The following is a 26,097-nucleotide window of genomic DNA, read 5'->3' as shown; positions in this document are numbered from 1 at the left end:
GACACGCTCCAAGGTAAGTGGTTGATGATGTATTTAAGTCATTCACTCATGCATTTTCACAATTCATATGACGACAGATTTGTTCGAGTAACAGATAATTAATATACTATGCTAAACCCCCCAAAACAGCAAACCAGCTTCAGGAGGAAGAACCATATATTACTTTCTATTACTTCTTTTGGCAAATCAGTAGCACGACTGATAGCATCAGGACACTTAGTATGAGCCAAGAGTTCCATGGTATCATATGCCACACCTCAACAGGAAAAATATATTGACTTCATAAGAAGGTAATCAGTAGATCATGGACTGATTACTTCCTTAGCTAGTGCTTAGTTAAAATTACTTTATCTAAAGTAATTTTAACAAGATTAAGATCACCGATGTATTTAGCAACACTAAAACCAGCAATGTTTAAAATGAACATAGTAGAACATAAATCAGTTTCAACCATGAAAAAGAATGCCACATGTATTTCAATATACAGACAATATTGTTATCACAATGAGCTCTCCTATTCAGATTGCTTCAGTATAAAGACCTGAAAATCATATATCATATATCTAACTAACGCTCAGTTTCTTTCAAAATTAAGAGCCTTTGAAACAGCAAGGGGTTATCACCACAATGTTGAAAAATATATAAATCAGCAGTGGGCATGGTTCATTTTTCCAAGATCTGGACTGGTTATGTTATTTTTTCTAACATTCAGTTACCACTGAGACATAATGCTGTCTATTCTACTCAAAAAATCTCTGGAAAAAAAAATCTCTGGAATATCAGTTTTTAACCTTTAAAAATTATGCCTACAAAGAGGATTCTGAAAAAAACAATCTTATTTTAAGAACCCACTTCTCTTGTAGCGAGCAACAAGATTTCAAGAATACTCTGAAAGTACTGTACTCTACAAAAGGAGTTTCTACATTCAGTCTGACACCTGCAGTGTCAAACTTCCACATACAGAGTAGACAACATGGCATTGAATATGGGCAAGGATTTAAAAAAAAAAAAAAAAAAAAAGGAATACGGTGAATTTATTTTCCCATAGAAGAGAACTAACAGTATGCACATGAAGAAAAGACAAATGTGTTTCCACTCTGTCCTGTCTGTGCTTTTAGTCTCCATTCACACTTATTTAAGAGAGCTTACTTAGAACAGCTCTCCTGTTTTGGGATGACTACAGTCATTCAGCTAGTTTCCAAAGTAATAGAATCACAGAATCATAGAATCCCCAAGGTTGGAAAAGACCTCTAAGATCATCTAGTCCAACCATCCACTTATCAGCAGTATTTCCCACTAACCACGTCCCTCAGTACAACATCTAAATGCTTCTTGAACACCTCCAGGGATGCTGACTCCACCACCTCCCTGGGCAGCCTGTGCCAATGCCTCACCACTCTCTCACAGAAGTATTTCCTAACGTCCAACCTGAACCTCTCCTGGCACAACTTGAGGCCATTCCCTCTCATCCTATTGCTGTTACATGGGAGAAGAGATTGATCCCTGCTACATCACAACCTCCCTTCAGGCAATTGTAGAGTGTGATAACATCTCCCCAGGCCTCCTCTTCTGCAGACTGAAAATCCCAGTTCCCTCAGCCTCTCCCAATAAGACTTGTGCTCCAGGCCCTTCACAGCTTCACTGCCCTTCTCTGGACACACTCCAGGGCCTCTATGTCTTTCTTGCTGTGAGTGGTTAAAGGAAACCCAAGACATCCTTTAAAGATTAATCAATTTTTAGACTTCTATAGGTTACTCTTGCAGCAACGAGTAAGTTGTGTTCTGAAAAAGGGGCAATAGTAAAAGCAAACAAATGTCAACTTCACCAACAACACTTTTGCCTTCTGGACTACATCAGAAATCCTCCAAGAATGAAATTCCCTGCCAGGATTAATTCTACCCTAAATGCTGACAAAAAAAGATATATAATTCTTCTATATTTACATATTATACATATTTACATTTTTTTTTAATACTACAGTTGCAGAGAAAAAAAACTGGATACAGATTTATCATCTGCTTTTAAATGTCCCAACAGTATTTTTTCCCTTTGAAAAATGTACAAATCTTCTTCAGGTCCTTTGAAAGTTAGATACAGTCCACATTCCTCAGGCCACCATCTGCAGTCAAAGCACCAAATCTAAAAGGAAAAAGCAGTGTATTCTTAGGTGATTTAATAGATCAAATACAGAATCAATTAATCCTTACTTCATTGTAATTTACTTGTGGGCTTTTCCTCTCCCTTGTCACATGCCGACACACACATTTGTATGTAACTTTTGTACCTAACAACAAGACAGAAGAAAGGCTACTATGCTCCAAGTACAGGACTTGGGCAGAGAACAAAAAAAAATTCATCTTGAAGCTAAGCTCAGCTCTACCAACAATTTAACCTGAAACATTTAAGAGATCATTATTTTTCATATATTTTATCACCAGTTAGAAAAAAAAAAGCACAAGCATTCTGTGCGTGATGATGAAAACTCCTCATTATATTTAAGCAATCCGAAAACTGCTGTATCATTGAGTCACGTTGGTAGAATTTCACAGTTGTTAAAAATGGTATCTAAAAGTGAAAAGTTAAAAGAACATACTGAACTGCTGCAAAAACACTACGTTTACATTTGGAATTAACCTCTCTGTTAGCTTTCTATTAGCTAAACCTATGTGACATTAAAAAATGTCATGATTGCTATGTCAGAATGTTTTTACAGTTATGTTTCAAAGTTGTGAAGAAAGGCTTTTTGTTGCACTTCAGATCAGCAGGTCAACATTTATTTACTGTTAGATCACAGAACCGTCCCTTAGTTTGCATTTTTGATCTACAAAATGTACCAAATTAAGCTTGCTCCTCCTAACAGCCCCAAAATGAAAAACAATTGTTTACCTTTCCAAAATATGATTGTTCTCAACCAGCTCTTTAACGACCCCTTCCATTTCCTCCTTTAGTTTCTTCATACTGTAGTAAAAATAAGCAAAAGAAAAGTTATAATTTCTATAGAGACAGCTGTCTGGTACCTCACCATCACAGAACTTTCAGCAACTTGTCACTACGTATAAAATAAGAGACACATATCAGGTTGGTTATTTAATAAAAGTAATGGATGATTATTAATGTTGTCCTTTGCTTGCTTCCAAATCCATACAGCAATACAAAGTTATTTTTTCCAAAATAATTGTATCATTCTTAGCCTTAGCAGAGCAATCACACAGCCAACAGTAAGCATTCTTTTCAATCCATCTGTCTAACAGGTACAGAATATGACCATTCAATTAATAAATTCTCACCCAAGAGTCATTTCTACTAATGTGTTTGAACTTGGATAAACTGTATTCATGGTATGTTTCATCCCAGTGGAAGCTGCAAACATTTTCTGAGGCAGAGCATCTTGTAGCTGCAATAGATAAAAAGGAAGTGTAAGTTAAAATACAAGTTGTAATACATTTCTTGATGTTCTCCATTTTTCAATTCTCTGTTGCTGAGATGCTTCACAAAAACACTTGTATGGGAACTGCTGGATCATGGCCTGAACCTCTGATTGATCAACTGAGGCAAGCAATGAGTCAGCCACGGGAACACAGGTGAAGGCAACTCACCTGTGCTGCCGGAAGACTCATTTAAGAGTTGGCTACCAGGGAGGAAGGATCTCTTCTGGAGATCCACTCTGCAAGCCCAGGATACGGGTAAGCTTTGTATCTATTCTCTTTTTGTTATTATAATCTGCTTTGCCTAACTCTCTTGTTTATTTTGTAATTATAACATCTTAATATTCATTGATTATACAATTATACAACACTGCAGCAGTAAGGCATGAGATTGTGGCAAGATCTTTATAGACACGACCTTCCGTTTTCTGATTTGTTCCATCTTCTTAAGTGCCTCAAGCTTTTGTAATAAACTGATAAGGAAGAACTATCTATTTGTTATGTTCTTAGATATCCTAGTATTCTAATGAATAATTGGCTTCTTTCTTCTTGATTGCAAGAGGATGTTCTTTTAGGTTAGACTGAGATTAAGTTTTGATACGGGGACATGGTACCAAGTCTGATGTTCACATCTCGTTAAAGTTACACAGAAAAAAGTAAAGGCTTTTCTCATTCTCTCAATTTTGAGGTAGTTCTGATAAGTTTTTATCCAACAGTCACTGTGCAAATTTTAATGGAATTTTTTTTTCACAGCACCAGCAACATTACATTAGCATGAATCCTTGAGTGTGTATCCCCTGATCTTGAATGAGAGTAGTGTTTTATGTTCCATAAAAGTTTTCACACAACCCTCTCACATACTGTTATGATAGTAATTGCACAGAAAACCTCTCAGTGAACCCACATCTGTTAGCATAGATTTTTATGGGAGTGCCAGCAATACAAAAAACACACAAAACAAACAAACACGAAGTCAGCATTTGTAAATGAAGCTTTCCTTTATGTCAAGCTTTCCTATATTGTCAATGAAGCTACTCCATTCCAAACTTTCCATCCATGCAAGTCTATATTTTAATGCAACTGCATTAAGTACAACTCACTCTAAACAGCATTAATATTAAACAACATAAAATCTTATTTTTGCAAAGCCTTTACATAATTTAGAAGAATTTTACCTCATTTATATAATCCTGGTATTTGGATACTTCTTCTTCAATATCAAAACATTGGTTGGTGAGAGCTAGCAACTGCTTTCTTGTGTGAAGCATTTTCCTAAATGAGAAAAAATCGTAGTTTTCTTTTAATATATATTAAATTTTCAAACTGACACACATTGTCAAATACTAAAGAAATCAAAAAACTTGCCTTGCCCAGTCCTCAGCCTTGTCCAGAAATGCATCATACTTGCTGACACATTCATCTTTGAACAGAGCTATGGCTTTGGTAGCATGCAAATACAGCTTCTGCCTACAACACAGAAACAAATAAGATTGCCACACTGCTTTCAATGTAATGTATAAGAACTCAACAAACTGCATGAACTGACAGATTATCTCAAAAACATTCCTCGGCAGGAAGAAAGTGCAAGTATTTTCACATGAATAATTGATCAGATGTGTTTTTGCAGTCAGCATTTATCTGAGCAAGTATATTCAAGGGAAAGGGACACTGAATGGAAGGACAGAATCCCTTGTTATTTTGTTGCCTTCTACAGGGACTTGGAACATCCAACATACTTAAATAATCCTTTGTGCTGAGTAATATCCTTGGACTAAATAAGCTGGAATTCTGTGTTAGCTTAAGGTAATGACAAGAAAAATATCACAAATATAAAGACAGGAGAACAAAGCAAACCCAAATTCTGGTTGGCATCATACTATACTACAAGTTGCACCAGGAAGTAAAACTAAGGGATACTGGAATACTGAGGGGTACAGTTTAACAGCTACTTCTATTGCTTCATTAACTGTTGCATGATAACCATTTGAATGTTTTCATCTCTATAGCAAACAGGACAAAAAGGAGGTCTCTGTAAGGCAATTATGCTCTGATGAAGAACATCTGCATTTAAAAGGAAATGTATGTGAAGGAACTCAACTGCCAGAAAGCATCACATTAAAGTATGCTGGCACTCTTTTATATTTAAGATATTTTAAAAATACATAACTGCACCTGAAAGCAATTGTTTCCCAAAGTTAACTTCAAAACTTACTTGTCAAACTTGTGAATTTGCTCTTCATTATAGGGAAGCCCTAGGATGAGAGCAGACAAGAGACATTACTAGTTTAATTCTGTTAGTTGTATTTACATAAGACTTCACTTGGTTCACACACTTTCAGTGTGCTTTCCTTCTGCTTTGATAAGTAAAAGCAGTAATTTACTTTTTTTTTCCTCCTCCTTTGTTGCAATTCAAATCTAAGATTAATAGCAGTGTTTCATTCATATGGGCATTAAGAAGATAACTAAGAAAGGCCTACACACACATTCACTGTTGCTGATTAACTCCTCATTGCTACCACAAATATCCAAGTGGAACAAGGTCTGACCTGCCGTTTATATTATAGCTTACATTAAAAATGAATCAAATCAGTTACTTACTTCGTTCCTGTTTGTCTTTTTTGAACTGATAGTAAATTTCTGTGATCGAAGATAGCAGTGTCTGCAGCCTTTCAGAACTAGAATGACAAAAATCATATTTGATCTACAGACTCAAGTAGCTATTAATGAACTTCATGAACTACAACAATGTAGAATTAACCTACATTAAAATAGTCAATACAGTTACTCACTTTCTGTCTCTTGGATGTGTGCCTTCTTGATTCGCCCAGGTGTCAGCTAGTAGACCACCAGGAGAAAGTTTGGTCTTGATATCTTGAAGACTTGTTTCTATTGTGCCCTGAGAGCTGGAGAGCTATGTAAGAGCAAGAAGGTTCAAGCAATCTTACTGCTGGGCCAAGTGACAAATTAATTTAGGCTGAAAACAGACTGAGAACATCACTATCCATTTGTTTAACTGACCTTCATTAAAGAACTACGAAGCTTTCTTCACTGAAGCTGGTGTTTCCATTAGTTATTCAGTTTTGTTCAGAGGCTTTAATACTAAGAATTTACCTTTCCTAAGTTCCCTGTTTACTTCTCCACTAGTTATTTTAGTTTGAGTTCACACAGTGACTACACACGTCGTTCGTACATTTCCTTCCCCACAGTTCAGAAACCCTCCAAAATAAAAATTCAGTAATGACAGTTTTCTTTCTATATAGTGAACTTCATAGACTGACGTCCTGGGGAAAAAGTGAAGTTATTTTAATTTTTCCTCAGTTGTCTGGAAACTTAATACTAATTTCAAAACAGAATACTCTGAAGTGTGCTTGTGTGTGTATTACATCAGAAAGTCAACTAGCAGTTTAAAATTATTTAAGGAAACAGAAAAATACATTTAGTGGTTATAATTTTTCACTTAAGTGAAGTGTAGTGAATGGAATTGGATTGTCAGGGATGACACTTTTCGTTACAGTGAACTAATGACAGGATTTAGTGTTTGCAGAAAGGTATTCATATCTCAGCAGTCTAGAAATTACTTGGAAAATACAGAAAAACCTGTGTTACTGGTTTGTAATTCTAGACCACCATTTTGAGAATAACGTGGGCTTTGTAAAATACTTACACGTAACAATTTTGTGTTTATCTCTGAAATTTCATCCACTTCTGCTGATTCCAAGTTGATCTGCATCAAATTCTCATATCTGATCATAACAAACATAAAAAAAATAATTGAATGAGTAATGGATTCACTCAAAATATTCTTTGAAACTAGATATTAAAAATAGCTACCACTTCTTCTATATGAAATACAGTATTTATCAAGCAACCATAAAGATAGACAACCTAAAGCAATCCTTAGAAATGAAAACATTTCTCTTAAGAAAAAAATAATTCCTTCGATTTTTTCCTACCTTTGAATTGTTAAAAATGAGTTTGAAACTTTTATTCAGAAATTCTTTATCATACTCCCATTACCTGCATTCAGTAGGCAGTGGAAAACTAATTTTTTCATCAAATCACTTCTAGAAAGTTACCAAACTAAAGATTCTTAAGGTAGTCAGTGGTGCAACAAATCAGTGCACCAAGATGTTCTTCTGCAGAAACATATCTGGAAAGGGTTACCAAACATTAAAGGCCAAGCCAAACAATTGATACTTTCCATATGACCATAGTTCAAGTGTTTAATAAATCATTCAGGAGGTTATTTTTCCTGCTGAGTCTCAGGCACATTTTATTTTGAAGAACATCATTAGAACCAGTTCAGCTACTTTCAAACAATGCATACTCTGCTCAAGGCAAATACTCTGTTTACCTTTCAAATAAAAGCTCTGCATTGTCATGCCTTGTGGCAGAGCCTTGAGAAAGGAGAACAAGAGGATTTGTCTTTTGCTAACTCTGTGAAAGTCCTCTAAAGTTAAATCAACTGAAAGCCTGCTGAAAAACCATACACAAACACACAGCAAATTTCTATTCACAAAAGAACTACTCCAGTCTGCAAAAGAATGTAATTTTTCTTCAAACTGCTGCTCTGAGATTTGACTGAGTACACCAGAGTCATATCTCAGAAATGACAGTGATTTCTTCTGAGCAGCAAGTGGCATTCACCTGCAGGACATGGCTGAATACTGGAAAACATATGACCCAAATAGAGTAAACAGGAACCAATGCTGTTAGCTACCATAAACTGGCTTGAAGGGAGTTTGCAATACAGCCCTGGTGATTTATAATTAGGCTAAGGCTTACCACTGTCTCGCCAGTTATCAACTTTGCTGTTGTTTTTTAAAGCAAGATCCTTAAAAGTCAGAAGTGTTAGGCACGTATAGATCAAGCCTGACAAATCCTTTGGTATTCACAGTTACTACATATAAGCCATTCAATTTGCAAGTGCAGAACAGCTCCAACATGACTGTACATGTGGGCATTAATTATCTTGTGGGCATTTCTATTTTCAGACCAGCTGGGAAGCAAGCTAACTGAATCCTGTGGCTAAGAGCATTCAGGGAACACTGCCAGTAGATGGGAAAAGTACTAGCCACTGGGCAAATGTACCAAGAGCCAGGGTATAAAGTTTGTATCAAACTGCCTAAGAACAACACATCCAACTGAGGGAGCCAATGCTAGTTGTAGAAAGACTGAACAAAATACTTTTAAAAGGTATCGGAAAAAAAAGTGATAAATTGGACACTGAGTGAGATTAAGAAATGCAACAAAAATCTGGACAGAAAAAATGGAACTTGGAGAATTCAGTGCTGCAATTCCATCTCCTGCAGATAGTATTTGAAAGAGGTAGGACAGAAGAATCCTTGGCCACTGGAAACATTTGCTTCTAGAGCTTGGAAGATAAGAAAAGCAAATGTCACAATTCTTCTGTCCCTTTTATTCTAGAAGATATCAATATATTAGCTGTTCCTTTTCATAAGCTTTGACAGTTTTAAGGATCGTGCTCTAATGAAACCCTTATATTACATACACCTAAATGTAGACAATGATGAGACTCTGATACACGCCTCTGTCATGTGAGTTAACCAAAACAGACAAGCATGACTTAATAGCAAGGCACTTAAAAAAGGTGTAAGTAGTATCTCCTGTGCAATTTATTTTGGCATCCCTGTGTCCACACACTGATCTCATGACATCATACTGCAGCTTTTCTACAGGTTTTTGTATCAGCTACATATTATATTTCAACATGAAAATTCTTTCTGGGCAAAAAATGCAAAGGTCTTAAAGCTGTGAATGTGGCAGTACTCAAAGTCACCCTTCATATACAAAACCAAACTCAATGACAAAAGCACCAAAGCACTAAGGAAAGGAAAACTAGATCCTTTGTTCAGGCTCTGTTGCAACTCCTAAAGTCAACAGTAAATGAGCATGTATAAGAAGAAAGTAGAAAAAGGATGTGCAACTGCTATTTAATAGTAGTTACTTGTACCCACTAAATTAAGGAGTAAAATTAACACTAATTTGAGTAAAACAGATTACTAAATCTGCTGAAGAGAAAGCAATGCATCAGTAGCCATGCTAATTCAAATTTAATTTTAAAGATGAGGAAAATCAATGCATTTGGTGTACTGCTTCTACTCACATTTTCTCTGCTTTTTCAATGTTTCTGCTGCAGAAATCCAGTTTGATGACAACTTCAGTCTTTTTATGAACCATTTCATTGTAATCATCCTTGATTATTTCACTACAAAGCAAAGCATTAGTCTATAACAAATGCCATTCAACTATCACCTTACCAGCAATCAAGTCATATAATAATATACCTACAGTAATTAACTGCTTTCCTTTGGAGACACATCCGTATAATCCTCGTACAAAACTATCTTGTACATGCATCTTATCAAAGGCTGAAAACTAACTGTTCACAGGAGAAAGTGAAATTGCAAATACTTAAATATTATTGTTAAAAAAACAAACAAAACTTTGTTTCCTTTATGATCTAAGAAGCAGAAGGATGAAGGAGAAAAAGAAACCCCGCAGGGCAGCAGATCACAAACCAAGGTACATCACAATTAAAAATAAATCATGTTCACATCAATTGAATCAGTTGCTTACGTTAGCCATCGTATTCCTTTTCGCATCAGCTCCTGGTAAAGTAGCAAAGAATTGGCAACTCTACAGGCATAACATACGATACGTGTTACTTCCTGGTGGAAAACACAGATAACATTAGTGCTAACCTGACATTCTCTTTACAATTGTTTCAAGTCAATTAATCACAACAAAGCAACACAGATTAATAAAATGAAGAGCAACATGAAGCTGGTAGTAGAAGATGAATAATTTTGCCCAAATTTTAGTCAGGAAACAATGGAATACTCATTATGGAGGCAGAGCTAAACACAATAGTGAGTTTTTCCAGTTACGCTAAAATATCTGTTAGGGATGAAAATAAGCCTCTTATAGACAAAAATCACACCACTTACTCTTGGGATTTACTTTAACTTCTGTAAAGGGACAAGTGTATTTCTCAGTAGTTTAGGAAATAAAATTGTAAAATCATTTTTACTAGTTTCTTTTAGTTTAAGGCTAGGGATTCTTTCACCTTGTGAGTTTGCTGTATCACTGATAATTGTGAACAGTTCCATAAAAAACAGTTTAAAATATTCTAAATAATATGAAATGATGACCTTCTGTTTATTAATTTGAAAGATGGTTGGTTTTCAAAGAGACAGGTGCTTTTAGGATTACCCTAGTGGAAAAAGAAGCTGCTCGGCAGCCACATTTTAGAGGCATAGCATAAAAGTGTTTGTGACAAAATCAAAGCAGTAATGCATTCAGTAGTTTTAGAAGACTTGAAATTGGCAAGCTCCTTTCCTCACATCATTAAACTATGCCATAGCAAAGAATTTGAACTTTAAAAGGCTGTTTCTGTTTTGTTTCTCAAATACAAAATTATTTTGTATACAAACTCTGACTTTATTAAAACATATTTCTGGAGCCTCTTGTTAGCAAATACACTTCTGTCAGTAAGAAGTCTCACTACCATGTAAAAATGGTTTTATTAACATTATTCGTCTGAGAATAAAGTAGTTTTCATTTCAGTATCATTATGTGAGACAGCTATATACATTAAAAATCACCATTACTCACTTTAGCCATACTGGCATCCCCATCCAAGTCATAACGCTGATGCACTTTAGGAAGCAGAACTGAAACAGAAACCAAACATCTGTATTTCCTATCATTCATAATAGACTTCAAAAGCCTTAATAAAATAACAGATATGCTAATATGTTTAAGAAATATTTACTGCTAAAATTCAAAAGCACAACTGAGTCAGAAGCAAGGAACTTCAAAAACATCCAATTTTGTTCCCCTACATCAAGCACCTCCATACAAAAAAGCATAATTCTATTACTCAGCTCAGTTGTTTTCTCCCACAGCTGACAACAGCAGAAGCTTAAGAAAGTATGTAAGAACAGGACAAAAATCTAATTTCCCCTCAGATTCTCCCAGCTTCAAGCTATCTATGTTTCAAGGACTTCCTGAGATTTGATGAAATTTGTGTTTAATGAAAACCTCAATATTTTTTTTCCTTCCATTAATTTGACAGAAGCCTTCTGAAACCACTGAAAGCTTTCACATTCAAATTCTATAGCAAAAAATCTGTAGTCTAAGTATGCTTCGTGCAATTGAAGCACCTCACATACAACTACAAAACAGTCACTGTAACAAATGAAGTTGGTATTTTATAGTTCTTCTATTGGAAGAGAAAGTAGGCAATGCTTACGAAGATTCTATATGCTGCTCAGATACCTATGCAAATCGCTCAGGCATCTTCTTCCTCTGTTCCCCCATCACCTCTCTCTCAGCTGAAAATTTACCTATTCTACCAATTTTTAAATTACCCCTGTTGCTTTTCTCAGAATATATTTTAATGCTTCTGTACCACCACTGAAAGAAGAGGAAGGAGGGACTAGGAACTCAAAGGTCATGTTGATGCTGAGGGATTACGACTTGAGCCTCACTGAGCATTCTCAGCTCTCCTCTTGCTGTTTTGACCACTGCAAAGCACTGAACAAATGATTGCATTGAATTATCCATTAAAACTCTAAGATCTTCCTGAATAGAAAGACAGAAAACAGTAAACCAGAGTCTTTCCATTAAGCTCAAGCTGCTTCCCCTTCCCACCCTGTCCACTATTTTCATATGCATTTACATGCAGATTCATCTAACGTGTTACTGCCAAGCCTTTAAATATTGCTTGATTCTCACACACACCTTAACAGCTTCTGTCTTATACACCTTAACGTCAAACTTAGAGCAAAATGCCCTTCACTACCTTTTTCAGATTACTTTTATACAGGCTGCACAGCACAGATTTCATGCAGATCTCCACTAATGATCTCTCTTCACTGTGAAAGCCAACCACTTACTTCTGTTCTTCAATCCCATGTTTGGCCCTGTGGAAGATCCTTCCCTCTTATCTCATAACTGCTTACATTCATGGAGAGTCCAAAGGGCTGGACTTTACTGAATAGCTTTTTGAAACCCAGGGTAGCCTCCACCAGCTGAATCTCCTTTGTTCTCACGCTCATGGACTCTTTCAGAGAGTTCTGACACAATAATAAAGGCCCTGCTGACCCTTCTGCAGACAGCGTTCCTACTCACACTCTTCAGCACCTCTGTGTGAGCACCAGCTGGCCCCAGCGGTCAGTATGTAGGACATATTGACAAAAACAGCACTGATCTCTCAGCTGAAGGCATGCCCTCCAGTTCAACTCTCATAAAGAAGTGCTCTGGCACTAGGCTCACTGTGAGCCTCAGTGATAGATGCAAACATAAAAACTTAGTTTTGTTTTCTTCCTCTTCAGCATTATCTTCTAAGCAAATCTAGGTTGCTTAGACCTCCACTGTTAACAGAAAGACTAACCACATTCATGAGGAATAAAACGGAGCAGAACTTGAATTTCCAGTTGGTGAGAAGTGTAACAATAGAACCAGCTGTGAATTACATTCTGTTAACTTCCTTTCAGCTTGTTACAAGTGTCATCTTCAAAAAGCTTCAGAACTCCATACGCACCACCACACACACACACACACACCCAGGTTCACAGCACTAGGTACACTGCAAGCAGCTACCCTTACTGTAAAAACATGCTGGATACTCAGCTTTATTTTTAATTAGACTACTTAATTAGAAATTCAGATATTCAAAGATAAATCTCTGAAACACTCTTAGCCATACCAGACATAAAATGATAATTAAATAAAACTATTTAAGGTACTTATAAGAAGGAGGAAATATGCATTTAATACCTTCTTCATAGACTAATCCAACAATGTTCACAGCCTCTGCGCTTACTACAAAGATAGGATTCTCCTCAGTAGTCCTGGGGAAGTGTTGTGCCAGTCTGCCAGGCTCTAGTATCAAACGCCGACCTTCATATATAAGTTCTTGATTCTGAGATGGTATCTTTGTTTGTTTGTAGACCAACTCGTGAAATATAGTAGCTCTACAATACAAGAAATATATACGGTAGTGGTTGGAGTCACTACAATACAACAGTTCAACAACTCCAATTTTGTATTACTTAAGTAAATAATCCTTTTTACTTCTATTGCATTAAGTACTGGTTTGATACATAAAGCATCTGACCCAGAAGACAAAATAGCAGCACTGCCCAGAGCTCCAGCTTGTTTTGTTACAAAAATAGATGCTGTTTCCTGCAAAACATCAAACTTCTGCATTTATCTCTGTTTTTCCACCACCTTTTGTGAATGCCTGCGTAAACAAAACTTGCTTTGCCCTGAAGTCTGAAGATTGGTAAAAGCAGAAAGGAAGGATGAGCACTTCAGGCATACTGATTTCTTAAGAATATATGAATGGTCTCTCCAAGAGAAAAAGTCTAGTAATTTTACATGTCAAAAAGCATACACCCAAAGTTCAGACTTGAAGCTAAAAGACAGACAGATTTACCTCCTGAAACAGCAGACATGACCAAGAATACTCTGGTGTTTTAAATTCAGCAGTCAAAGGATACAATACAAGAATGTACAACTTCGAAAAACAACAACAAAAAAACATACAAAATAGGAGGGACCAGTTTGTTCCAATGCTGCACAGGAGGCAGTGTCACCTCTTAATACTACAGATAGCATACAAATAATTAGAAAGGTGAATTATGATAAAATAAGTGAAAAAAATAAAGTACAAATAGCAATTAGAGCTACAAGCAAAATTTCACTGCAAAAATAGTACTCAGGCAATACAACGTACTGGATAGAAAAGAAGAATTAGAAAAGGCCAGAAATTTATGTACACATTTGATGAAATAATTGCATCTGTTCTCTCCTTAAAGACTAATTCATTCTTCGCATTATCTGTAGTAAGGCAGGGAAAAGTAATTTATTTTTGTATCATTCTATAAGTCAGACTTTATAGCTTTTAATATCAGTGCTTTATGGTCATGAAGTGAACTCCATATCACTACTAACTTGTAACAATACAACTCCAGAAGCCTCTAAGAGTTTTATGTCAGACACAGAGACTATGTGCATTTTGTTTTCTTGATGACAAGATACGCACAGTGAGAGCTGAACACATTTTGTGAAAAATTATTTTGTAAACAGGATGTATGGAAAACTTAGCATAGACAAACCTGGGCTGAGTTGGTATCCACTACGAACACAAAAATACTGTAAAAAGTCATAGATTAAGTGTGTCACTGATTATGTCACTGATTAAGACCAAATCTAAAATCTACTGATTTGACCTTCAATCATTTTATTTTTTTAGAAATATTTTATGATCAACGTATTTCTGTGCACTGTGAATACACAGAAGAATTACAAGATTGCACTTCTCAGACACACTGACAAGGAAAGGCTACAACATTTGTAAGTAACATTGATGCTCTCAGGTCACAGTATGGTTTGCCTGAGTAAGAGCAAAGAAACAAATATAAATGCAGATAAATGAAGTGAATAACACTTACGTGTTATAGCTGTGAATGTAAACTTTGTGCAAGGTCATCTGCTGGAGCGAAAAGATGTGGATTATGATTCGGTGCAGTATGTCACTTGTCTCTGCAAAGAACTGATCGAAGCCCCAGCATTTCTCCTGGTCTGCTTCCAGAATATTTGCAAGGACAGGTGTGAGCAGTACTTGCAGACCCCTAGAGGACACCAGGAAGAGATAAAAACAACTTGGATCTTTCCATGTTTTGACTTGCCTCATGAACATAAGTCAGTCTATTATGCCCTGAAGAATATCCCATTGTTTTTTTTGTTTGTTTGTTTGTTTGTTGTTTTTAATTTCCTCTGCTTAAAAACAAAATGTTTAATGGCAATGCCCATTGTTCAATTATAACACACCATTTGAGGCTTGTCTATCACATAGTTTTCCTTGGTATATAACTAATTTCACAGTCATTGGAAAAAAATATGACAAGCAATTTAAGAAGTCTACATCTTAGAACTAAGTGAATGTTCTACCATTGCTGGGAACAATCTTTTACTGAGCTCTTACCAACACTTAGAGCAGCCTATCTCTTAGGAGGAGGTAACTGCCACTTAAGTTTGCTGATCGAGCTGCTTTGTGCATTGCTTTCAGTCAGAATCAGCTTGGTTAGCAAAGATTTATTACTTGAATTGAGAATTACCAGCGCTAACAAAAACACACCTTGATTGAGATGGGGCCAAACAAGCATTTGATACATGCAGCTCACCATCTGCAGAAGAAAGTGGGAAGCTATTGCCTTACAGCCTTTATTATTCTATGAAAAGGCAAATTTAAGTTTCTTGCATTTCTACTTTGAAAATCTGACTTGTAAGGAAGATTACTTCTGTGATCCCACGGACAGCTTCTTCAAAGCTGCACTTCACTGCAGTCTAAACATGCAACAATAAATGCTGTAACAATAAATGCTGTTTAAATGCTACTTGGAAATATTCCTCTAAATAGACATATAGTGGAAAAAAAAGGGCTTCCTTTATTATTTAAAACATATCAAATTATAATGGAATAAACAGAGAAAACAACTAAGCAATACCATGAATAAAGCACATAAATGATAAGTTTTGTATGCTGTAAATTAATAAATTTATCTTTATGAACTAATGAATTAATAAAAACAACTTCCACACAACATTCCTTGTGGATCAACATATTTGGCTTTCAGAAAGTTTGTTTCTATAGTCTGTTCACAGAATAATTTCATTTGCCCTTCACCATGAAAAACAGCTTTGAATAAGTGTTCAGCAAGGTACTTAAAAACACCCACAATTTTATACTGCTGAATACTCAGAAGGGTTCAGAACAGGAAAAGGTTCTTCATCAGAGAGTGGCTGAGCACTGAAAGAGGCTCCCCACAGCAGCAGTCACAGCCCCAAGCTGCCAGAGTTCAAGGAGAATTTGGACAAGTCTCAAACATAGGTTTCTATTTTTGGGTGGTTTTATGTAGAGTTGGGAGTTGGACTCAACAATCCATGCGGGTCAGGGCTCTTGTGAAACCCAGGATATTCTATGACAGTATGATTCTAAGAAATATAGGTAAATGAGTTATGGAGATGTTGAGGTCAGATTTTTCACATGATCTTAAAACATTATGTTTGCAAAAGAAATTTGTTAATCACCTATCAAACACTGAGGCATGGTTATATTGCAATGAACATGTGTCTATGTATATCGGTATCAGTAAGAATTATTCTTTGTCTAAATCATTCTTGCATTGCTCCTTCTATGGAGTATTTTGAAATAAGAAACAAAAATATCAATAAATGCTAAAAAATAGAAGATGTAAAAAATGTGCATTTTGGAACTGTTTTTCTGTATCATTTTCTGCTGTCTAACATTTGGGATTTGTTACATCACATTCTTTCAGAAAGGGAGGAATGGAGAACATCAATTCAAGGTTTATTAAATCTTCATACTCCTTTCTGAAGGAGGATAAAAATAGTAATAATCTTTATTCTACTCATAACATTTCAGATTCTCAGGTGCTCATTTATAAATTAGCAGTTGTATAAATATTATGGAAAGATAGAAAGAAAAAACACTTGATGACCCAGTCAGTACACTATGTAGAATTATAGAAGAGTTCAAAAAAAACAACAACAGTCAGACCTCTGTTCTAAAGGACCAGTGCTGAGAAATAACTGCAAAAGCACAATTAAGTAGCCCCGAAACACTCTGTGAGTTCAAACTTACTTTGAAAGACTGCAAGAAATAGGCATCTCCCAGCTCCATTCAATTGGTCCGTTTGCTGCTTTCTGTATTCCAGAAATAGCACCAGAAGGCTTCCCAGTGATTATTTTATACCTGCAACACATTACAAATACAACATAAACAAATTGTTACCTTTTATACACAAGTCTAGCAAGGTGACCCTCAAAACAGAATCAATAACAAATTCTGAGGAAAGAGTAAATGTTAGGCCAGCTTGTTGTTTTGAGGTGGTGCAATAATCAGGGAGCTTCACTTACAGGCTGACACCAAGTAGTGTTAAAATAGCAAACAGTGAAGAGGAAACATTTTGAACTATGCTGGAAAAGCAGTTTTTTTCTACCTTGGATTTGAGAAAAAAATAGAAGAAATCTCAGGTACTACTGTAAGAAACTGTAATTTGTTCACAAGCAGTAATTAATCAAAATCAGATTGCCAAGCCTCTAATGTTGGGATTCACTTGACTAACTTGTAGCATGTTCCATGGCAAGGGATGATTTTTAACTACCCAAGGATCAAAAAGGAACAGAAGTTGGGATTTGAGAAATTACTGGAACAGGGAAACATTCAGCAATTTGGATGCAATTCAGCACTGTCTAACTTTGTACCTAGCAGGCTGGTATTTCTCAAACTTCTCATGAAATAAATCAGGAGCAATAGGCTTTTTGCAAAACAAAATTTCATCTGTGCTCTTTTCTCAGAGGACAAACTACACACAAAACATACTTCTGCCTGCTTGAAAGAGAAGCAAGAAATGAGCATGAAACAGATGAGAATGCCTGTGGGAGAACCAAAGCATGGGTAGTTCCTTAAACTAAGAAAACTGAAATCAGCCTCAACAAGCATTACCAGTACAGAGGAACTTTACAAGCATCAGAGTCTCCAACTACCACCTTGATTTGCTTTTCAAATGTAACATACAGAAGAACACCAGAATAAAATGAAAGATGAATCCACTCCAACCAGCATGTTGCTGTCACAAGTTCTGTTCTGCATTTGGGAGCTACCTGCTATCTTTAGCTATTGCATGAAATAAGCAAAACAGTCTGCTAAAAACAAAAACAAAACAAAAAAAACATTGGCCTGATGCGTAGTGTATGCATTCCAAGACAGTCTGGAGAGACAAATCATATAAAAAGACAACAAACATTTGCAGCACTGAAAACTGAAAAAAAAAAAAAAAAAAAAAAAAAGAGTACTGCAACTTTATTTGAATATTCAAGTTACACACACCACACTGCAACAGACCAACCTACTGCAATGGTGAAGGAAATGTGTGGAAAAACACTGGTATTCTAGAGGAGCTCTGATGCTTAATTCAAGTCTGAAGGCCCCACGAATTAAAATCCTTGTTAAAGGAGAATTTTGAAGAACATTATGCCTTGAATATTTTCACTGTTTTACTGTTTACAATAAATATATAGGATTTCTTAAAAAAAAAAAAAAGCATTTAATGTACTTTTTTTTTTTTTTTTTTTTTTTTTTTTTTTACTAATGAACAGATAAAATTAACCTTCTAAATTACCTACATCACTTCCTTGTTTCTACGAGGTCCTTCAAAGGGTCGGAAAGGCAAGCTCCCTGTTGCAGCATGGTAAAAGGTCACTCCTATACTCCACAGATCAACTGTGGCTCCATACTTTTTCTGATGCTCTTTCCTCAAAACTGCTCGCTCATACATATCAGGATGCTAACAAGGAAAAAAAAAAAAAGTAGACAAAAAGAACATAGTATCACGTTATGAATAACGTCAAGAACAAAACCACAATAATTTCACAGCAAATTCTTTAATCAAAAAACAAAGTTAGCTGGTATCACAGAATTTGCTTAGGTTACTTCAACAGATCACCACAAAGTGCTCTTAGGTACACAATAGCTACTTCTAGTTTTGACAATAGTATGTTAAAATTCAGTCAAAACTATACCACTAGAGCACCAAAGAAGAGGATTACAGAATCATAGAATGGCCTGGGTTGAAAAGAACAACAATGATCACCTAGTTTCAACCCCCCTGCTATGCACAGGGTCACCAACCACCAGACCAGGCTGCCCAGAGCCACATCCAGCCTGGCGTCATAAGGGTTGGAAGAGACCTCTGTAGATCACCCAGTGCAACCCCCTGCTAAAGCAGGGTCCATACAGTAGGTTGCAAAGGAAAGCACTCAGCTGAGTTTTGCATTATCTCCAGAGGAGTCTCCACAACATCTCAGGGCAACTTGTTCCAGCGCTCTGTCACCCTCAAAGTAAAACAGAAAACCACTACTCATCCAGATGATGCTGAAGCAACAAAAGCTAAATTGGAAAAAAGTCCATAGCAAAGGAGAGTATCAGTTACAATGCTATATGGGAGAAAACTTTCAGGCAACAGGAAGACAATTGCATCTAAGATGCTTGTACTGATGCTTCTCTGCCTCTCTCTCTCTCTCTCTCTCTTCAACCACAGTGTCAAGTAATAAATTTTAACTACACTCACCATCATCCATTTAGCTCAAATACAAACTGAAAAAATATCTACAGAAATAAAGACAAAGATATTCATAACTAAAATACTGTTGTTACTCCTTACACCCAAGGAAACCATAGAAATTAGACCTGGAAATTCCTTAAAGTTCTGCTGTCACGTCAGAACTGGTGTGACTCAGTAAAGAAGGCGGAAAGTTCTAAACACGAGTATAATACAAGGATTTCATTATTAATTTCCAACAGTCTGAACTATACCTATACAACTATTGTCACAAAGGGTCCCAAGCTTTAAACAGTTTCTCAGCAGAAAGTAAAATCACACAGGCTTACTAAATACTCCTCTGTGCCATAGAGAGAAACAAACTGTTCATCATCTTCAAGCTCCCTTGCAGCACCAAAGTCTGTCAGTTTGTAGACAGACTGACCATCTTCACCAATAACACGCATGATGTTGCCTGGTTTGATGTCACGGTGCACTATTCCGTTTTCCCGGAGATGATTCATCCCAGCCACTTTCATTAAAAAGAGAAAAGAAAAGCAGAATTTGATGTGCATCTTGGCATTTACTGCATAAATGCTGACGTGTAACTGAAGCTAAGAATACATGCGTGTTCACTTTCTCATTAGGAAGTGAGAACAAGAAGAGAAATACAATTAACAAAAAGACCAGAAAATTTTCTAAGCGTTTTTCCTTTTTTCTTTAAATAGAAAACTTACATATCTCTTGCCCTCAATAGCATCCTTTCCATTAAGTTGTGGCAGATGTTTTACTAACGACAGGCAGACACAGGTAAAACTCATTTTATTCCTAATTTCCTCTTCTGAGATTAATGATCACTGGAAATCAGTCAAATACAAAGCGACAAATACTCTTGAAACTGGCAAACGAACTGGCAATTATTTAAATAAAAATGTTTAAAGCTTTGCTTCTTAAGTCAGCTATCTACACCAACATGACATGCACTCCATGACTCCTCATGGCCAACTTAATTTGCTGAATTACTTAACTAATTCAAACTTCTCATCTCTTGCTATTTGAAGATAAACAAAATGAGTACAAGTTTGTTGAATTCAACAAGGATGAAATGCAAAGGTTACATACCTACATCTCTCAACACAATTAAGAACTCTGATTCTGGCAAACCAAAGGCATTGGATGGTTCCTCTAGGACTGTATATAAACTTCCACACGGACAGAATTCCATAACTAGCACTTTGTGTCTAGTTGTTGTCTGGAAAACAATTACAAAGGACAAGTTCATGAATATTATGAAAACAGCATCAGAAGACACATGCAGAACAGGAGCTTACTTCCAAAAATGAAGCAAATCAGCAGCAAAATCACAAATATCATACTAGAAATCTTGAAAAGAAATGAAGATAATTTTTAATATTATTTCACATATTCTAACACAGAGATGAAGTAAGCCTCGAGTTGTAGGTCCTTACAGGGTATACAGCAGTATTAACAGGTGGTCAAACAAAAAACTAAAGAACTGAAGAGCAGACAGCAGCAATTCTCCTCCTTTCTTATTTAGCAGTCTCAGTATCTGGGTCATTTCAATCAGTCTCAAATTTTAGCACTGTACTTCATACTCATAGAAGTACTACATGTTATTATTTTAGTTGGTTACAAAACAAAATCATAAACCTGCCAGAATTACTGAAACATCTGCAATTTTTGAATGTTTACTGTATTTTATTTATATTCACCTTGCTTAATGCTTCTACATCTTATCAGTATGTATTACATATTACACTGATAACTTAAAAATGCCATTTCACAGTAAGCCTTAGGACAGCATCCTCTTGAGATGGCTTTGAAGAAACAAAACCTGTATCTCAACACTGAAACAAACTGTATTCTTTTAACAATAACAAAAAGAAAGAAAGAAAAGGGCAGTGAGACCTGAGTATTACATTATCACATAAATTACTCTTCTTAAAAATGTAACTTTGTTGTATCTAAGTGAAGAGAAAGCAAAAAGACAAGTTACTGTGGCTTGGTTCTCAACCACAACGATTCATTACCTCTTCCTCTATAGCAAACAACTTGACAATGTTTTTATGGTTCAGTTTCTTCAATACTTCAAACTCTCGCATCTGAACATCCACAGGACGAAGGAAACTTATACTGTTAAATACTTTGACAGCATATAAATCCCCAGTTTTCTGTTAAAAAACAAAAACAAACAACCAATGATTAATCAACCAGAAGCCTAAGACTGTAAACATGCACATATCCATTATCCAAGCACTCTGAGATCTTTTGTTGTTGGAGCTAAACCAGATTAGAAAATACCTCAAAATAGTATTTTGTTTTAAATGAAAGTTAAGATTCTCCTTAAAAAAAAAAAAACCTATGTACTGATTTAGTTTAACGTAGGCTAGAAGTAAACAGACTGGAAAAATGGAAACCTAGATTTAACCCCACAAATCTAAGTGCTTTTAAATAAAGAATAGTTAGCATAAGAAAGGCTACACATTGAAGAATGAACAACGAACTCCACTGAAAAATGATCTGTCAGCAAGAGGTCAACCACTTGCACAAACCAGAAAGTGGTGGGCACATCCTGCAGTTAAGTACCGATTACTCAAGGCACATCACCCCAAAAGACAGTGCCCAACATATGTTGGAAGCATTGATGTAAGGATAATATTACAGCAACTTAATCAGATGAGAACACATTACAAATATTGTACTGATGGTACGAGATCAGAGAAAAAAATAGGAAAAGAGAATTTAAAAAAGACAAAAACTCAGGTAGTAGAAACTGACAAGACTTTTATTCCTATTTAAATTCTTAAGCAAGGTGTGTTTCATTCATAAAATTGATGAGTGGAAGGATTAATTTTAAATATTAGCATTTTACAAAGATATATGAATGCAAATACATAATACAAAGATATATGTAACATCACAAACAAATCCTCAGAAGTAACTGTATAGAACTCAAATTCAGTGGAGAAACAGACAAAAAACATTAGGAATTACGTGCAAAAAAGTTAGAAAAATGCATTTGCTCTAGGCCTAAACATTTAACAGTTTTTCATCAGTTCCATAACACTACCCACATAGGATAAAATCTTCAATTTTATGTTTCATTTCTATTGGTAACTCTTCACAAACCTTATGTCGTCCCCGGAAAACATTTGCAGTAGCTCCTTGTCCTAGAATGTCAGACAACAGCCAGAGATAATTTGAGGTGCTCTGCATCTTTGCTTTCCTATTAGACAGCTTTGGCTTTGACCTTAAAAACAAGAAGGTAAAATATACCAAAATATATTTTAGGAAAATGCACAATGGGGACTTTATAATTACAAGAAACAAACAAACAAACACAAAACAACTTGATAACAAAAGCCAAAAATCCACACACAACTCCAAAAACATACACAGATAATTTAAAAGAACCAGGTAGAAAATTAAGAGGTGAAACACAGGACCAAAACCAAGCTCAACACTATTGCAAATCAAAACAAATACTTATGACACAACGCTTCTACGCATTTGAGATCCTTCCTACTCAAATACTGCTTGAAAGATCAGCTGCAAAAGCTAAACCATACAATATGTGCATAAGTTTTTAAATGACCCAGTAATGGAAATTAGAAGAAAGAGTCAAAATGACTCACCAAGATCAGCAGGACAACCCATTATTCAGTATGTAACACCAAAGAATACACAAGATGAGAAGGGAAAGCAGATAAAGGCATGTTTTAGATCAACTTGGTCCTAGGAACAACTTGATAATGGAAGCTGGGGCCTTGTGCTTGAATACAGCTATAGAGAAACTGCACTAACTACTTACAGTGAGCTCTTATGAGATGAGCTAGGTAAGAGTCACAACTAACAGAAATATTTTCAGCTCTTTGCTGAACCACTGATTACCACTGGGAGAAATCAGAGGACTCTTCTCTCATTTCTGAAATTCCACATTTGGTACACCATGACATTTTTCAATACCACTTGGGTAAGTGGGGAGGGCTTCCCCACCCTCCATCGACTAAAACATGCCAAATACATCAGTTTTCACAGATTCCAAAGAAAGAAAAAAATTTTGATTAAATAAAAAAAGATTAATAAAACAGAAGCACAAGCCTTCCCCCCTTGCCAAACCAGTAGGAGCTGCAGTTGAACACCTTTACCTTTCTGGTTTAATCAAAGCACTAACTTTGTCATTAAATTGAGCAAAAAGATGGAAGATTAAAGAGGCAGCTTCCCAGACCTAAAGAATCCTAGCAGCAGGACGCAGACCAGCACAGGGACAGGTCCCTCAGTAGCAGCCTCTCTGCACTGCCTGCATCAGAGCATCCCAATGGCAATGACTGAAGCCAGACAGCAAGCAGCAGCGTGCTGAGGTGCCCATTTTGCCCCTGCTTCGGGCCACGCACCTGCTGCATAAAGAGACAAAAGCCTTCTCTGGCTTTGGGCACATCTCTCCATGCACAACTACTGATTTTATGGTTTTATTTAGCTACTGGCTCACGTAAGGTGTGGAGCTTCAGGTAAAGCTGTCCCAAAATATCATTCAGCAATAGCATTTCTAAACCTAGTTCTTTATGCCCAGAGAAGTAAAGAAAGGTTCTCCCTCAAATCTTAACAAGGAAATCCTGAATTTGAACAAAAAACCCACCTCTATACACACACAAGACCTTAAAGTTCTGTTAATCTAAGACAATCTCCAGTTCTGAGTACCAACTTCTTCCAGAGGCATCTCCTGTGGATGAATCCTATTTGAGCAGATCGTATGTAGATGAATCAAATCAATACTAAGTTTCTTCACTGATATCCACTCCAATACTAAAAACGTTAGCTGCCTAATAGAGTCATCATGCTGCCCAAAGTGAGAGATGAAGCAGCTTACTTACAGGCTGGCCCTCTCCCTTTACCCTCTTACTTTCTAAATAAATTTGTTTTGAGGTCACTGAGTGAAAACACAACAAAAGAACAAGTCCGTGACAGGTAAGCTTGAATATAATTCAGTGGATTCAGAGAAAAAAACATAAGTCTAACAGGTTCTCGACGTCTGTCTTTTTAACTTCTGGAACTAAAGATACAATTAGAGCAGCATTAGCTCCATGTACCTACCAGTGTCAGTGTTGCACTACTATGCTTCTTGTCAAAACAGTATGTTTATAAATAAAACAAAGTCCTTGCTCTCTTAGCACAGTCTTCTCTTCAAGGCCATGAAGCCTCACACAGTTTTGATCAGTCTTCAAAGTATAAGAAAATAGATTTAAAAACTTATACAACATGCTAGATCTCCACTGATCTGATGCTTTTCATTTCTCAGACTGACTCAGCACAGATTTTCTCTAAATACACGCTTATTGTCAAGTTTCCTTTTCACATCTTCCATTATCCTCCCAGGTCGCTGAGCTTCACGTTCACAAAACGTGTGCACACCTATCTGTAGGACTAGTCCTGTCACTAGATTCAACACCAAATGATCTATTTCCTCAAATCTCACGGTCACTTTGACTAAACCTCACACAAGATGAGTCAGAAGTTCCTCACACGGGCCTTAAAGCCTCCTACTAAACGCTGATTTATTCTCCCCAGGGCTTGTCAGCAGGCTGCTGGTCGGGGCGCCTTGAATACCCCTCAGTGTCTGGCTACCGCCTCCCGTCAGCAGCGGGGCAGCAGCAGAAAAAGCTGCACTGATGACACGGAGAAGCACGGCTGCTGTGAACCAACGCAGAGTTACGGGACGGCAGAGCGAGCAGCAGCTCCGCCAGCAGCCGGGCACGGAGCGGAGCGGGCCGGGAAGGGCAGGCGGCGGGGCGATCGCCGCCCGCACGCGAGGTCCCGCACGCCTCCAAGGCCGCCGGGCAAGGCGCCGATGCTCCTCACAGCTGTAAGCACAGCCCGTCGGCGTTCTGCCCAGCACCCTCCTGTTATCTCTCAGGAAGGAAGTTTCCTCCCCTCAAGTTCCCGCTTCCCCTCTCCGCCTCCCGCCTTTCCGCTCGGGGCTCCCCAGGCGCGCAGCCCGCAGCGGCGCTCAGCGCACGGAGCGGCGCGGGGGCCGGAGGCGGCGGCGGCCCCACCCGCAGCGGGGCAGCCCTCCAGCGCCGACAGCCGACGGGCGCCGGAGCGGCCGCCGGGCGCACGCCGTCAGTTCCACAGCCACTCGGACGGGCGGCACCGGGGCCGCCCAGGCCGCAGGCCGCGCCCCACACGGGGCCGCTCCGCGGGCGCCCCGCTCCGCCGTGCCCGCCGCGCTCCTGCGAGCAGCTCCCGGGAAGGCCCCGCCGCCGCCTGCGAGAGAACCGGAGCCTCCTCCCCCGAGCGGCGGCGGCCCGGGATAGCTGCTCCCTCCGGGCCGCGACCGCCCGCCGGCGCGGCCCGACCTCCATCTCAACCTCTCCCCGCCCCGCCCTGCCCACCGGCCCCGGCCCCACGCACCCAGCGCCGTTCGCCAGCCTGCCCACCGGCCGCTTCCGGCTTCCTGGAGCCGCGCTGGGGAGGCGGGGCGGGGCGGGCCGCTGCGT

At 37.7% G+C, this 26,097-nt stretch overlaps 1 protein-coding gene across 4 annotated transcripts; it reads right to left on the bottom strand.

Annotated features, from left to right (window-relative positions):
- Positions 1-14: 14 nt before the first annotated feature.
- Positions 15-26,097, bottom strand: TBK1 (TANK binding kinase 1). 4 transcript variants are annotated; one of them, XM_090138329.1, is made up of 22 exons: positions 24,695-25,648; positions 24,240-24,323; positions 22,733-22,853; positions 21,634-21,774; positions 20,705-20,834; positions 19,933-20,114; positions 18,669-18,829; positions 17,125-17,235; positions 14,912-15,091; positions 13,233-13,429; positions 11,064-11,122; positions 10,026-10,117; positions 9,553-9,654; positions 7,090-7,168; positions 6,215-6,336; positions 6,024-6,100; positions 5,638-5,677; positions 4,791-4,892; positions 4,601-4,697; positions 3,288-3,394; positions 2,887-2,958; positions 15-2,139 (listed from the first exon to the last, which is right to left on the bottom strand). In XM_090138329.1, the coding sequence occupies exons 3-22, from the start codon at positions 22,817-22,819 to the stop codon at positions 2,088-2,090; spliced, it is 2,190 nt and encodes a 729-aa protein (XP_089994455.1). In that variant the 5' UTR covers positions 22,820-22,853; positions 24,240-24,323; positions 24,695-25,648; the 3' UTR covers positions 15-2,087. The 4 variants fall into 4 exon arrangements, with proteins under 4 accessions (XP_089994455.1, XP_031445381.1, XP_089994456.1 ...); XM_031589521.2 differs by lacking the exons at positions 24,240-24,323; positions 24,695-25,648 and adding an exon at positions 26,012-26,097; XM_090138330.1 differs by lacking the exon at positions 24,240-24,323.

Source organism: Phasianus colchicus, chromosome 1 (assembly GCF_987193195.1).
Source record: "Phasianus colchicus chromosome 1, bPhaCol1.hap1.1, whole genome shotgun sequence".
Taxonomy (NCBI): Eukaryota; Metazoa; Chordata; class Aves; order Galliformes; family Phasianidae; genus Phasianus; species Phasianus colchicus.
This window is presented reverse-complemented; position numbering and strand designations above follow the sequence as displayed.